Genomic DNA, 15,935 nt, shown 5'->3' on the forward strand with positions numbered 1-15,935 from the left:
GATTAAAAAAGAAAGAAGAAGAAGGCCTTCTCTTGGGTTGCCACCTGCCTAACCTTGGAACATAATGGCATTCAGTGAAGGGCCTCAGGAGGTAGTTCTTCAGCTATGCTGGTCCCAACCCATATAGAGCTTTAAAGATCCACACCAGCAATTTGTATTTTGCTTGGGAACAAATCAGGAGCCAGTGTAGATGGCCAAGTCGAGTGATATGGTCTCTACCACCCACTCAAGTCAACATCCAGCCTGCAGCATTCTGTACTAGTTGAAGTTTTGCATATTATTCAAGGGCAGCATCGTGTAGAACACATTTGAATCAATCTAATCGAGATGTAATTAGGGCACGCTCTATAGTTGGCAGCTCTTTTTCCCCAGGATTGGCCACCACTGGCTAACCAGTCAAAGCAGTATAAAGCCGTCCTGGCCACAGCTGCCACTTGCTTATCCAGCAGTAGGCCTGGGTCCAAGAACTCCCCCAGGCTACGGATCAGCTCCTTCAAGGGGAGTGCAACCCTATCTGGAATGGGTGACATAACTCCCAGCTCAGAGCTTCCACTTACCAGTAGCCACATCCATCTTCCTGGGATTAAGCTCTAGTTTCTTAGCCTGCATCCGCTGTAGGACAGCTTCCAAACCATGCAAGTGCATGCCTTCTAAAAGGACCAGCTATACGTGCAGCAGAATTGCTTTAGGATGCTTTGGGCTGATCCTGCGTTGAGCAGGGGGTTGGACTAGATGGCCTGTATGGCCCCTTCCAACTCTATGATTCTATGATTCTATGAATATACAAGTGGATCTGACAGGTATGGAAACCAAACTTGCACTTTCTGGGCCATTTTCCGAGTCTTTTTTTTTTGTTTGTTTTAACTGGCTATCCTATCAGAATCCTCCAGGCCTCTCTGTCTTTCTAAGAAGCACAAGTCCATGCCTATCTCTCAGGAACAAGCTTATTGCAACAGTTAAGAGATAGCCAGAGGACTGACTTATCACCCTGGAAGGTCAGTTGTTTGTTAGAAGAGGGCATGACCTCAAAGACTTGCCCTAAGACAGCATACAGTTACCAAGGTCCAGATAAGTCCTGAGGGAGGGCTTGTCCAGTCCATCAGGGCAACATATATATATAGTGGAACATATATATATGCCCTCCCCTGAGGCTCAGGGCGGTTTACATGGATCTGGAGAGGAAAAACAGTACAGATAACACGATAAATTGAACAATAGTGAAGCCAGTCATAACAGGAGAACAGTAACATAATGGAACAAACATGCTGAGAACATCCAATTTTAACTGTAACATACTGACAGCCCTGTGGGATGGACATGTTGGTTGCTGGTTTTTATGGGAAGAGTGGCTCAGGGGCCAATGCGAAATTATTGAATTCAGGTCGACATCAACCAAAGGGCTGGCAGAAATGCTCCCTTTTGCAGGCCCTACGGAACTGTTTAACCTCCTCCAGGGCTCCGATCTCCTCTGGGAGTTATTACTACATATATTCAGGGTGACGTGGTATAACTCAACAAGACTGTTAGTTTGAACATGTTATAAGATTGGGGGGTTATTACTCCAGAAAAGGGTCAACCTCTTCTCATCCTGAGGAAATTATGGTGGCCAGCACATCTTACGTACCATGTCTCTGTGTGTTTGGGAGGCGAATTGGGCTTTGTTAACCACTTCTTGTCTAGCTGATGCTGAATAAATGGTGCCTTAATTGAGAACTTGATTTTGTGACTATCTGGGTGTGTATTTTTAGTGGGAACTTTCCTGATAGTGCATGATCCTGTTCCTCTCTGAAGGAGGACTGATTCCTTCCCCCTACCCCACACACACATACACGCACACACACACACCACACTTTTCATAGAATCATAGAGTTGGAAGGGGACATACAGGCCATCTAGTCCAACCCCCTGCTCAACGCAGGATCAGCCCAGGATCAAAGCATCCAAGAAAAGTGTGTATCCAAACTTTGCTTGAAGACTGCCAGTGAGGGGGAGCTCACCACCTCCTTAGGCAGCCTATTCCACTGCTGAACTGTGAGGGTGAAATTTTTTTTCCTGATATCTAGCCTATATCATTGTACTTGTAGTTTAAACCCATTACTGCATGTCCTTTTGGACAGAGGCAGCTTAACTTTGGTTTGGTATTAACTTACTGAATTACCTGCTGCAGGATCCCCCACCCTTGCAAGTCAGTGCTACACCAAGAGATACCTGAGACCCATTTCCTACCTAACAGATCTGTTTCAAACGTGCATTGTTGATCCACGTGTAAATCTGGTTTTAGTGACGTGTGAGGTGTGAGGGAAGACCTATCAGAAACAACTCAAAAGTGGGAAATTTGATTCTGATGCAAGAACAGCTTTCAGGCCATTGGATTCTAAGGGGTTGGCACCGAAACAAACAAGGCGAAGATTGCAGAAGTATATTAGAATTACTGAACAGGTGAAAATAAAACAGACTAAAGAGTGGGAGGGATGGTTTTGTTGTTGGAAGAGCTGAAGAATTTTTGTTTGGGTAAAGCTTTTAGGAACATGAGCTGCACTACTGGAATGCCATGGAATGCTTGTGAACATTCCATCTCCTGGGGGCATGAAGCCATCAGCAATACACAAAAAAGACTTTTGACTGTGGGGAAGATGAAGGCAGTTTGGATGAGAAAGCCCTTTACACAGGATTCAGAAAGGGTAGGAATTGCGTGGGCAAGACAGAATGAGTGGGAAGTCCCTTCATCAGGGACCAACATGTTCCGCTCGTGTTTGTTTGATCAGCTGACCTTAAAACGTTTCGCCCAGACCTATTTCCTCAGATAACTAATTGGCGTCCTTATTTTGAATCCATCCGTTTTGGCTAATTCCGCAGACAAGCAGCATCCTCGTTTCATTGCAGAGAACTGCCTTGAATGACTGTGATTTGAATCTCCCGACATTTTAATAGACTTCAGGGTTCTGTCTGTTACGTAACGAGAAATAAGCCCAAAAGCTGAGCCCTCCCCAAGAGCAAAACACGTCTCCTAATCAAGTCTCTTTCTGTGCTGACGGGGCTGAAGATAGGAGAGTAGTATTAAAAGGACCGTAAAAATGATGGTGACATATTTGTGCTTTCATAAACACATCTCTTTCCCCTTTGTGCTATTTTACCTTTTTAAAAAATCTTCTCGCTTTGTGGTCTTCGTGTAAGTCCCTTTATATAAGTCTTATTTGCATTCATGTATTCTGCAAATGTGCCTATATTTGGCAGCTTGCATTGATGCACACTCACAAGCGCTGCACAGTACACACATTCTTGCTGCAGTCTAGCCCACTTTCATTCCTCTCATGAACACCTCCATTTTCTCAAATGTTTTTCACACATTCTTGCGGCGGCTATACATAGCTCTCTGTTTTCTCCTCCATTCAGAGGCACAGTTAACTGTTGTTATTTCTTCAGTCTCTTGCTGCTTCACATGCACAATCTGCTACTGCTGGTTCTGCTGCGTCTCCCTCCAGGGAAGCAGAGGCTGCGTTGCTCAGAAGACCCCAGGGACATGCTGAATGCATCCAGTATCTTCCTTGCTCATCACAGATGAGGCAGGCTTCAGTCCATTCGGTACATACAGTACAGACAGAAGAAGAAGAAGAAAAAGAGTTGGTTTTTATATGCCCCTTTTCCCTACCAGAAGGAGTCTCAGTGACTTACAATCTCCTTCCCTTCCTTTCCTCACAACAGACACACTGTGAAGGAGGTGAGGCTGAGAGAGCCCTGAGATTACGGAAGAAGAAGAAGAGTTGGTTCTTATATGCTGCTTTTCTCTACCCGAAGGAGTCTCGAAGGGGCTTACAGTTGGCTTCCCTTCCTCTCCCCACAACAGACACTCTGTGAGGTAGGGGAGGCTGAGATTGTCCTGAGATTACTGAAGAAGAAGAAGAGTTGGTTCTTATATGCCACTTTTCTCTACCCAAAGGAGTCTCCAAGCGGCTTACATTCGCCTTCCCTTTCCTCTCACAACAGACACTCTGTGAGGGAGGGGAGGCTGAGAGAGCCCTGATATCACTGCTCAGTCAGAATGGCTTTATCAGTGCCGTGGCGAACCCAAAGTCACCCAGCTGATTGAATGTGGGGGAGCGGGGAATCACACCTGGCTCACCAGATTAGAAGCCGCCACTCTTAACGACTATACTAAACTGAACTTGTGTGGGAGGGATGGCACCGGTGAGTAAAGGGACAACCCTTGTAAATACTCTTATGCTCAAGAATGTGGCACAGTTAGTTTGCAAGAGTTGGTGATAAGGACCCTAATATTTTTTTTCATGATTCAAAACACTAACTTGAAAGCCAGTTGGAAGTTCCTGATCAACAGGGTTTGATCTCCCTGTCTGAACAAATTCTGAGTCCAGTGGCATCTTTAAGACCAACAAAGTTTTATTCAGGGTACTAGGGGCCAAGCATACAACGGGCACTAGAATACAACGGGCACTAGATTAGGGGGCTGGAGTGGAAGAACTCTGCCACGCCCTCCCCCCAGGACCTGGAAAGACTGCAGACAACTGTTAGGGAACTCATAGCTCTCATGCAGAAAGGATCTGCAGCCGCCAAGCCTCAGAGTGAAGTGGAAGGAGGAGGGGATGGTCAGGGGTGGGGGATGGAAGGTAATTGGCTGGCTGCTGGACAGACAGGAAAGTCAGTTGGAGGAGGAGATGCTCAGGGATGGGACAGCCACCCTGAATGGGTGTTAAGTGCTGAGTGGCACTTAAGCCATGAGACATGCTCCTCCTTCAAGATCTTACCGAAAATATTACTTGGAACAGATGAGCTTTTGTGTGCATGCACGCTTCCCTGTTGATCTTAAGGATATCACTGGACTCTAAATTTGTTCTGCCGTTTCCAGCCAAGACAGCTTCGCACTGGAATTTTTCTCCCTGTCTGAATTTGTTTGGTGTCAGTTCTTTGCAAAAGTGAATAACTGCAATGTTAAACTGAGTTCTGGTGGTATCTGAAAAAAAGTAAATTGAGACCGACCCAAGTTTGTTACGCAGGTGAAGATCAATTAAGTGCTTAAGGTGGGAGAGAGTAGTCGGCTGAAAATGGCATCATGTTTTAGAATTTGTGGGCTTGAAGAAGCATGCCTCTTTAAAGCACAGCAAATGAATGTTCGCAGTTCTTTTGAAAACACTGACCTGCAGCTGTAATTTTTATCACTTTTCCCCAGCATGACTGTGACGGTGTGAGCCTTGAATTACAATTTGGTAGCTTTCATTTCAGTTTGATCGGGACCTTGTTTAACAATAAAGGTAAAGGTATCACCTGTACAAGCACCGGGTCATGTCTGACCCTTGGGGTGATGCCCTCCAGCGTTTTCATGGCAGACTCAATACGGGGTGGTTTGCCAGTGCCTTCCCCAGTCATTACCGTTTACCCCCCAGCAAGTAAGCTGGGTACTCATTTGACCGACCTGGGAAGGATGGAAGGCTGAGTCAACCTTGAGCCGGCCGCTGGGATCGAATTCCCAGCCTCATGGTCAGACCTTCAGACAGCATGTCGGCTGCCTTACCGCCCTGTGCCACAAGAGGCTCTTTGTTTAACAATACATCTTGCTTAAAAAGTACATTAAGAAGAAATGGAATTATAAATCAATAAAATACAATTTTTTAAATAAAGCTGAGCCTAAACTGAGGCACACAAGAATATTGTGCTGACCGTTGAATGAATTACCAGCAAGACCATGAGTTTAGTTGACAATCTGTGAGGATCTTACGCTGAACAAAACGGGGCTTTGTAAGGGCAAAACTGAATCCGCGTGTCGAGTAGTACACACCCCTCCTCCACAGACATTCTCAGAATCAAGAGTCGCTCTAGGGAGAAGACGGAAAACTTTGATGTAGTATGAAGATATGTTATGAAAGGAAGGGGAATGGATGAAGCCTTTGTGCACACCTCAGGGGGCTTCTCAGATTATATCTGACAAAGGGAGTGTTGACTCTCGAAAGCTTGTATCCCAAAAACCTTGTTGGTCTCTAAAGTCCTCCTGGACTCGGATCTAGTTCTACCATAGACCAGCCTTTCTCACCTTTTTTTACTGCTGAGAAACCCCCGAAACATTCTTCAGGCTTTGTGAAACCCCAGAAATGGCGCCATCATGCAGAGTATGATTGGGAAGATAGATCTATACACATCCACCCTGGGCCCATCCCCTTCCCACCTTTTCCAGGCCCATCATGGACCAATTTTTTTGGAGGGGGAGGCAGGTTGACATGACCATATGTGGTCATATTACCTGATAACTTCAACCCATTCAGGAAACCCTTCCAGGGCCATCAAGAATTCCAGGGACATATTTTGGTATTGATATTGGAATTTTAGGGATTTTAATGTTTTAAGGAGTTTATGGGGATTTTGTGACTGTGTTTTGTATCGTAAGCCGCTGCAAGGTGACATTGCTGTGAATGGCGGGGTATAAATGAAAGAACAAACAAACAAACAAACAAATAAATCAGAACTCCCAGGGTTTCACAGAACCCTGGTTAAGAAAGCCAGCTGTAGACCCACATGGCTACCTTCTGAGACATAATCCATATTATTCTAAGGCAAGGGTGTTGCCTTCTGAGCACCAATCTGTTATTTTACTCTTTGCCCTACAGCAGGCGTAGATGGATTTGGAGTTGTGGTGGGCTTTATTGTTTTTGCCCATTATAGAAGAAGAAGAAGAGTTGGTTCTGTGCCGCTTTTCTCTACCTGGAGGAATCACAAAGCGGCTTACAGGCACCTTCCCTTCCCCCACAACAGACACCCTGTGAAGGAGGGGAGGCTGAGAGAGCCCTGCTATTCCTGCTCGGTCAGAACAGTTTTATGAGTGCCGTGGCGAGCCCAAGGTCACCCAGCTGGCTGCATGTGGGGGAGCGCAGAATCGAACCTGGCATGCCAGATTAGAAGTCCGCACTCCTAACCACTACACCAAACTGGCTATACCAGAGGTAGTCAAACTGCGGCCCTCCAGATGTCCATGGACTACAATTCCCATGAGCCCCTGCCAGCATTTGCTGGCAGGGGCTCATGGGAATTGTAGTCCATGGACATCTGGAGGGCCGCAGTTTGACTACCCCTGGGCTATACAACGGTCCTGGGCCAGATGTTTTTCGTTGTGGTGCAGTGTGGCTGTATGGCAGCTTTATGGAGAGGGCTAAACTTTTTCGAATGGCAGCTCAGCTGGCATGCTGTTGTTTATAGTGCTGTGTCCTTCAAGCCCCTTTTCAGATCTCCTAGTGCTCAGCGTGCTTTTATACAGCTGTGCTTCCCCGTGCGTGACCTCATACAGCACAGTAGAGACTGCCTGAAATAGCGCCATTTTTGGGATGGCAGAGCTGTAATGGAATCTAATTTGGGAGATCATAGAAGAATTCCAGGTACGAAATGTACAACTGCGCCTTTTGAAAGAGATCTTTGCACATACTGCACTTTACTATCGCTGTGTTTGACCGGGAGATTTGCTTCAGCCAACAAGGATGCGCCCCAGTCATGTCTAAAGTGGAGCATCGGGTCAAGTGCTGCTGAATATTCTGTCTTTCACCGCTTTTCTCTTTTTGGCTCCCAATATTGGGGCCTGGCTGGGAGAAAATGCTGTGCATATAGGCTGTGTGGGAAGAGGTGCCTTACGGAGGCTGTCCCCAACCCCCGGTCTGGGGACCAGGACCGGTTTGTAGATCAATCGGTTCCGGGCTGAGGCTCGTCCTCATCCTCTTAACTGGCTGCTGCCTCGGGGGCTGCCCTGCCACTCTGCCGCTGGCTCACCTTTGGTGCTCTCCGGCAGCCGCTGGGGCTGGGGCTCCCCCTTGGCCTGGCACTGTGCAGCTGCTGCTGGCAGCACTCCCCAGTGGGCAGTGGGAAGTCTGGGGCGCCGGCAGGAAAGCAAGCGGAGCAGGGGCTCAGGTGGTGGTGGTGACGTCCCTCAGCAAAAGACTACCCCCCGGGCCTCAGTAAAATTGTCAAGCGTTGACCGGTCCCCAGTGATATAAAGGTTGGGGACCACTGCTTTATGGCAGGGGTAGTCAGCCTGTGGTCCTCCAGATGTTCATGGACTGCAATTCCCATGAGCCCCTGCCAGCATTTGCTGGCAGGGGCTCATGGGAATTGCAGTTCATGAACATCTGGAGGACCACAGGTTGGCTACCCTTGCTTTACGGCACTCACTATCCTACTTTACTGACCATTGGGCAAACCCAGATTTAAAGACTTGAGTATTTCCCAGTCAAGTGATGCTTGGGTTGTGGTGACGAGAGGCTTTGAATATACACGTGGTGCCGAAGGACGTGGGCTTAACAGCAGATCATGTCAGCACCGCTAGACCAGTGGTTCACTTTCTCTCCCAGTGTCCTCACAATAGATTTGTTCTGCATTAAAAATAGTGAGGTTGCCATTTCTAAACGTAGCATCTGTTGCGTGCAGAAAATTTGAACGGGAATGAAAAGGAAGAGCAAGAAGCTGCAGATGGTTCTGATCAAATAGAAATGAAAGTGGCATGCCCTCCGTCAAATAGATGTTTGAAAACAATTCAAATATGGTTTGAATTGGGGTTGGGGCCACAGTTAGCATCTATTTTATCTACCTACCTATTATGGTTCCACCCACTCATTAGTCCATCTACTATACACTGACCACTCCCAGATGATCTTGATTTTCTGAGAGGATTCCATCCTCATAATTCCTGTTTTAACTTATTGTTTATTTTAGATTTTTAATTGTATTGCTGGTATTGTACATTTTATATTTGTGTACACTGCCCTGAGCCAGCTTGTTGGAAGGGCAGCATAAACATAAACAACTATGTGGTGTTAACAAAATGCAGAATAGAGATCATGCTTCAATCGTAATGTCTTATTTTTCCTTTCAGGTAAAGTTTGGAAACACTACATTTAAGACAGATGTGTATCCCAAATCTCTCAATCCTCAGTGGAACTCGGAATGGTTTAAATTTGAGGTAAGAGTGACAAAAAGTGGAGGCCCTCTCCTTATTTTATTTAAGATAGTTACAATATACAAAAACAATATAAAACCACATTGAATGACAACAGTACAATAAAAAGCATCAGTACCGAAGCAATAACAATAGAAACCTAAGCAAAAAAAGCTGCGACATCACCAAAAAAACCCTTCCACCACCAAAGATTTGGGGTAAACTAGCTAGATTTTTCCCAGTCCCTATAGTTTTACTGAGATGTTGCCAGGCCAGTATTCCTCTATGTATGTGTGAAAGTGATAATTAACTGGAGTGCAACCTCAGAAAAAGGCCGTCTTCAGGAATTGCCTGCATCACTTCTCATGGTATCCAGACAAAAGGTTCTATTGATGATATCTGCCGGGGGTCAAATTTATATGGGTGAAAGTACTTTTTCCAAATACCTGATTTGGACCCATGAACCTCAAGCAGAAGGCACTTGTGGGGCTTTCCTGCCTCTCCCACCATGTCTTGGTGACCCCTAGAAAGTAGATTCTGGTGTGGGAAAAACTTCATGGATAAAATGCTACGTAACATTGTTGGGCTGCTGTCAGGAGAGGAAAAAGAGCGAAATTGTTCTTTCTCCCTTTTATGTGAATAGAAACCTGTGTTGGGTTTTCTGTGCCGACAGCAAATAAAGGTGGGGCAAATAGGCCGCCTAAGGAGGTGGTGAGCTCCCCCTCACTGGCAGTCTTCAAGCAAAGGTTGGATACACACTTTTCTTGGATGCTTTAGGATGCTTAGGGCTGATCCTGCGTTGAGCAGGGGGTTGGACTAGATGGCCTGTGTGGCCCCTTCCAACTCTATGATTCTATGAACTTTAGCAATTCCATCTCTTCATGGCAGTGTGCTGCACCACACCATTCTCCCCTCTTATGAGCTTCCCCCAATTCTCGGCATAACTGTTGCAGGAACTGTGTGTGTGAGAGATCTGCATGCCTTTTCACACTTGCTATTTATGGGATCCAAGGTGCTGGTCTTGGAAAGCTTTAGAGATCACATCCAGCCAATGCTGAGGCAGCTGCATTGGTTACCAGTTGTTTACCAGATCCAGTTTAAGGTATTGATATTAACCTTTAAGGCCATCCGCAGTCTGAGCTCAGTGTATAATAGGGACCATTTGACTCCCTATGTCCCCTGCAGAGCTTTGTGCTCTGTGGATACAAATAGGCTCAGGAGGTTCACCTGGCCTCAACCAGGGCCAGGGCCTTTTTGGTCTTGGCCCCTACCTGGTAGAGTGAGCTCCCAGAAGAGCTGAGGGTCCTGTTGGGGCTGCTTGAGTTCTGCAGGGCCTGTAAGACAGAGCTCTTCCACTAGGCGTTCGGCTGACAAAACACCAACGCCCCTCTTCCACTTTAAGACACCTTCCCTGGATGTATGGCAGACAGGAGGGAGGCGGTCAAGTGTGAGTTGGGGAGGGTGGGGATGGGGATGGGCAGAAGCTGTGTTGTGTGGCAGCACAGATTCAGGATATATTGGGAAATTTCAGCAAGCCGACATTGAGGATGCGCACAAACCTGTCTTGTAGCTGCGTTCCTGTGAGCTGTTTGCTCCTCCCTCCTCCGTCACCGTTTCACTCTATGAATGAAGGTTTTTCAAAGATCCTGTGTAGTGGGATGTTGAAGCACCATAGTCCATTTAAAACTTTTTTTTAGGTGGATGATGAAGATCTGCAAGATGAGCCTCTACAAATAACCGTCCTGGATCATGATACCTACAGTGCTAACGATGCCATTGGAAAAGTTTACATTGATATCGATCCTCTACTGTACAGCGAAGCAGCTACAGTCATCTCTGGATGGTTTCCAATTTACGATACAATTCATGGTGAGCTTTGTTATTGTTTTACATTATATTTTGAGTTTTTTTCCCCCCAGGCAGCTTTACTGATGAAATGTACACATCATTTTGATATACAAGCACAGTTGCTTCTAGTCCGGCATTTGAATTTGTGATTTGTGAGGCTTCTCCTGCTGCGACTCTACTATTTTGTCCCCAAGGGAATAGTGGAATAGGCTGCCTAAGGAGGTGGTGAGCTCCCCCTCACTGGCAGTCTTCAAGCAAAGGTTGGATACACACTTTTCTTGGATGCTTTAGGATGCTTAGGGCTGATCCTGCGTTGAGCAGGGGGTTGGACTAGATGGCCTGCATGGCCCCTTCCCACTCTGTGGTTCTATGATTCTGTGATTCCCAAGCCTTAGAACAGGAGGAGAGGGGATTGCATTACCTGGTTCCGCCTCTCTTCACCCCTGGTGGTGCTCAGCCCTTAGTGCAGCCTTTCTCAACTTTTTTTACATTTGAGAAACCCCTGAAACACTCTTTAGGCTTCAAGAAACCCCAGAAATGGCACAATTATGCAGAATATGGTTGGGAAGCAGAGCTGTGGACATGCCCACCCTTCGTCTTCCCACCCCCTTCAGGCCCATCTTTGGCCATTTTGGGAGGGGAGGATGGGTCAGCATGACCATATATGGTCATATCACCTGATAAATGACACATAAAAAAAATATATTAAAAATTAATTCCCACCCATTCAGGGAACCCTTGCAGGGCTGTCAAGGAACTCCAAGGTTTCACAAAACCTTGGTTGAGTAAGCTTACCTTATGGGTAGTCAAACTGCGGCCCTCCAGATGTCCATGGACTACAATTCCCAGGAGCCCCCTGCCAGCATTCGCTGGCAGGGGGCTCCTGGGAATTGTAGTCCATGGACATCTGGAGGGCCGCAGTTTGACTACCCCTGCCTTAGTGCTTCATCTGGGCCAGGGAGTACTTTCCCCCCTGGCCTGTTCATACAGACCCCTTTTCAAAAACAGTCATCCCACCTCTTTCCAGGCAGGCCTCTTAGCCCACTCTGGCCCTTCGTTTCCTATCCTTCCTGGATGTGACTCAGCTCTTCCATTCATCACTCCATGTCCCGCAACCATTAGCCACCCCCCCTGGTGTTTGATGGGATGCCCACCCCTCATCTCTGCCCTCTGCCTGTTGAGCCTAGCCCCCATCTGAGCTGGCCACTGAGAGGAGTGTATCCAGTGGCCTCCAATTCTGGGCTTTGTAGCCTTGGGCTGCTTCTGTGGTGCAGGCTGATGACGTCCCCAGCCTCTATGGGCAGGGAGTCGATAGTCTGTGTCCAGAGATGCGCTGTGCTGCAGCTCGATGCCTGCAGTGGACATGATTATAGCAGAAAAATAAATGAATTCTTAAGAAAGCACAGTTGTATAAGTGCCACTTGTCGACTTTTATAGCACCGATATTTCTCCAGCAGTATTCCAAGAAGAATGAAAGTGCAGGAAGAACTTTGCTTGACTAGCATAAATAAAAGGTCAGGCCCAAAGGAAAGAATTACGCGCCAAGAATTTTGTGTGATCCCTCGCAAAGATAGTCCTTAAATTGATTTCTGAAGTGGTGGTATTGAAAAGGATCTCTTTTTACTGTCTACCTTTCCAAAGCAGTTGCTTAAAAAAAAAACAATAACGCCAAGTTACCTGCCATTTGTCTGTGTAGCAAAACAGACTGAACCATGAGGATGGACTGTGCTCTTCCACTGAATACAGCACAGGACACAGGGTGATTAAGGCTGTTGTCCCACAGCTGACTTCCTGATGAACCTGTTAACCCTTGACTCATGTTTCATTGGCTGGTGAGATAATGTAAGTGGAGTAGTGGGTTTTATATGTAATTGGACCTCATGCCAGAAGTTAGGCAACGATTTGGGGGACATATCCTCTTGCTGAGGACAAATTTAGTTCTGTTCTGAGCATGTTCTCCGGCTCTTTCCCTGTTCCAGGGTCAATGGGTTTCTTTCTCCTTAACACAGTAAATGTCCAGATATTTTAATTCATCAACTTTCAAAGCTCCGATTGAGTAAAATATCTATACTTGCATGGTCTTCTGGTCACTAGCTTAAAATGGTTTATTCAAAGAATTAGATAGATCTGTCAACAGCTATTAACTGTGATAGCTAAGATCCCCAGATTGTATCTTGTTGCTTAATCACTGTTTAATGAGTTGTACCTGAAGTGTTTCAAGAAGAAGAAAAAGGAGTCTCAAAGCAGCTTACATTTGCCTTCCCTTTCCTCTCCCCACAACAGACCCCCTGTGAGGGAGGTGAGGCTGAGAGAGCCCTGATATTTCCGCTTGGTCAGAACAGCTTTCTCAGTGCTGTGGCAAGCCCAAGGTCATCCCACTGGCTGCATGTGGAGGAGCAGGGAACCAAACCTAACCACTACTCCAAACTGGCCCTCCTTTTAAATTCTTTTAAATATAATTTGTGTGGGGCTGGTTTGGATTGTGATTTTATCATGTATGTTTTAAATTGTTAGCCGTTTGAACAGAAAGGCAGGACACAAATTTTACATATGCATAAAAATGTAAAAAAAATTGTTTCTGCAGTGTCTCCCGCTGTCACAATCTCAGTGAAGTATTCAGATTGTCAAGCTCTAAAAGATCAAAGAATTACAGAAGAATCTGTGTTCTTTTTGCTACACAAGTTCTCCCACTCAGCCACTTTCCCTTTTCCATACACAGGTATACGTGGAGAGATCAACGTGGTAGTGAAAGTGGATCTCTTTAACGATTTAAACCGTTTTAGACAGTCATCGTGTGGAGTGAAATTTTTTTGCAGTGAGTACAATATAGTTTTGGGAATCCCTGGACATGTTTTGATTTGTGAAAATGAAATAGCATTGCATCGGATATCTATGAAACACAAGGGAAAATGTGGTTTGGTGTTCCATCCAAACAGCCATTGTTCGTTCGTTCGTTCGTTCGTTCGTTCGTTCGTTCGTTCTTTCTTTCTTTCTTTCTTTCTTTCTTTCTTTCTTTCTTTCTTTCTTTCTTTCTTTCTTTCTTTCTTTCTTTCTTTCTTTCTTTCTTGAGCCGAGTGCTACAAAAAGTGCTACTTTTTGATACGTATTAAAACTCTCTACAATCCAAGTGGACTTTTGAGCTATCTGGGAAACAGTTTGAAGCACTAAGGCAACTTTTCAGAAGCGATTCATCACGTCGAGCAGGAGGTCTTGTGTTTATAGAAAAAGTGAATAAAAAATCCTCCCAGGTAGGCCAAAATCAGCGCTTTGGATGCTGGCGATTGGATGCTTGGGTTTTCAAGGGGCAAGCCCCTTGACTGTCTGTTTTGGGTAAAATATCCAGTGAGAACTGTAAAAGTGCTCTCTGGAGCTTTCTGTTTCATGCATTTCTGTTTTAACAGCTACATCCATTCCGAAGTGCTACAGAGCTGTAATAATTCAAGGTTTTGTGGAAGAGCTGGTGGTGAACGAAGATCCAGAGTATCAGTGGATAGACCGAATCCGCACGCCGAGGGCATCCAATGAGGCCAGGCAGAGGCTTATTTCATTAATGTCAGGTAGTCACAAGCTATTCACTACTTTAAAGGAATGCCTTTAGGGTTCTGTGGGCGAGACTGCGCAAGATGGAGCGTGTGCATACTAATAGACCTTTCATCTGTTTAAAAAATTGTTGTTGAACATATTTATTTTATTTATTTAATGTATAGCCTAGAATCATAGAATAATAGAGTTGGAAGGTACCTCCTGGGTCATCTAGTCCAACCCCCTGCACTATGCAGGACACTCATATCCCTATCGCTCCTCCACTGTCACCTGCCACCCCCTTGAACCTTCACAGAATCAGCCTCTCCGTCAGATGGCTCTCCAGCCTCTGTTTAAAATTTTCCAAAGATGGAGAACCCACCACCTCCCGAGGAAGCCTGTTCCACTGAGAAAACCGCTCTAAGTGTCAGGAACTTCTTCTGGATGTTTAGATGAAATTTCTTTTAAACATCCGGAAGAAGCTCCTGACAGTTAGAGCGGTTCCTCAGTGGAACAGGCTTCCTCGGGAGGTGGTGGGTTCTCCATCTTTTTCTCCATTTTTGCCTGCCACTCCCTGGCAACCAGCTTGTGGTAGGCAGTATCATAAAACCCCACAATAAAAACCCAATAAAACAGAATGAAAATGATGCACCCTGATGGCAAAACTCATTGCGGGTGACAACATAAAGCCCAATAAAACATAATACAAATGATGCACCGCGGCGGCAAGACTATTCCTCCCCCCTGCTCAACAGGCCTCCAGCAACACATGCCTCTGGGTATAGATGGGAAGGAAGTGGCAGATGTTCTAGCCATTTCGGTGAGGGGCCCCAGATCTTAATCTCCCTGGCCCCAACCGAAGACCCAGCGAAGGAGTTCCGTCTTACAGGACCTCCCTGGAATCCTGAGCCTCAGCAAACTGTGCTTCTGTTTCCTGGCTATAGTATTAGTGACATCGTGTGAATGAACGAGAAATACAATAAAAGACCAGTGTGGTGTTACCGTGCTTCACTGCAATATTTAAAAAGCAGTACCGTAGCAGAAAGCATTTTCACGCAGAGCTAACCGTTTGCCAGTGGAGCGTCCACGTTAATGGTAGCACGTAAGCATTTAGTTGTTAAAGTGTAACTCCAGCCATAATTTGCAAATCGATTCAGGACCATGCTGTGGTGATTTCTCCACAGTTCTGCAACCGCAGCTCGTATACAAAACAGAAAGCCTGCCACGTAACCTTCAGCAGGTTGGAATTTCAAAGGTCATTTTGGATTGCCGAACAATATGAAGTCTTTTTTACACAACATGTAGGCACTAGAATATGTGAAGAACTGGACTCAGTGTAATGATCCTGAAGCTGGGAGCTGATTTAGCCTGCAGTCATATATTATGTGAAGAGCCTCTTGTGGCGCAGAGTGGTAAGGCAGCAGTCATGCAGTCTGAAAGCTCTGCCCATGAGGCTGGGAGTTTGATCCCAGCAGCCGGCTCAAGGTTGACTCAGCCTTCCATCCTTCCGAGGTCGGTAAAATGAGTGCCCAGCTTGCTGGTGGGGGGTAAACGGTAATGACTGGGGAAGGCACTGGCAAACCACCCCGTATTGAGTCTGCCATGAAAACGCTAGAGGGCGTCACCCCAAGGGTCAGACATGACT

At 46.1% G+C, this 15,935-nt stretch overlaps 1 protein-coding gene across 20 annotated transcripts in view; it reads left to right on the forward strand.

Annotated features, from left to right (window-relative positions):
- C2CD5 (C2 calcium dependent domain containing 5) overlaps positions 1–15,935 on the forward strand; it is a 108,864-nt gene that overhangs the window by 5,802 nt on the left and 87,127 nt on the right. For all 20 annotated transcript variants that reach the window (XM_077340186.1, XM_077340192.1, XM_077340193.1 and 17 more), the window contains exons 2-5: positions 8,858–8,944; positions 10,618–10,789; positions 13,488–13,583; positions 14,170–14,325. In XM_077340186.1, the coding sequence (XP_077196301.1) occupies positions 8,858–8,944; positions 10,618–10,789; positions 13,488–13,583; positions 14,170–14,325 (511 nt within the window). The remainder of the gene's footprint in view (positions 1–8,857; positions 8,945–10,617; positions 10,790–13,487; positions 13,584–14,169; positions 14,326–15,935) is intronic.

The sequence above is a fragment of the Paroedura picta genome, chromosome 5 (assembly GCF_049243985.1).
Source record: "Paroedura picta isolate Pp20150507F chromosome 5, Ppicta_v3.0, whole genome shotgun sequence".
NCBI lineage: Eukaryota > Metazoa > Chordata > Lepidosauria > Squamata > Gekkonidae > Paroedura > Paroedura picta.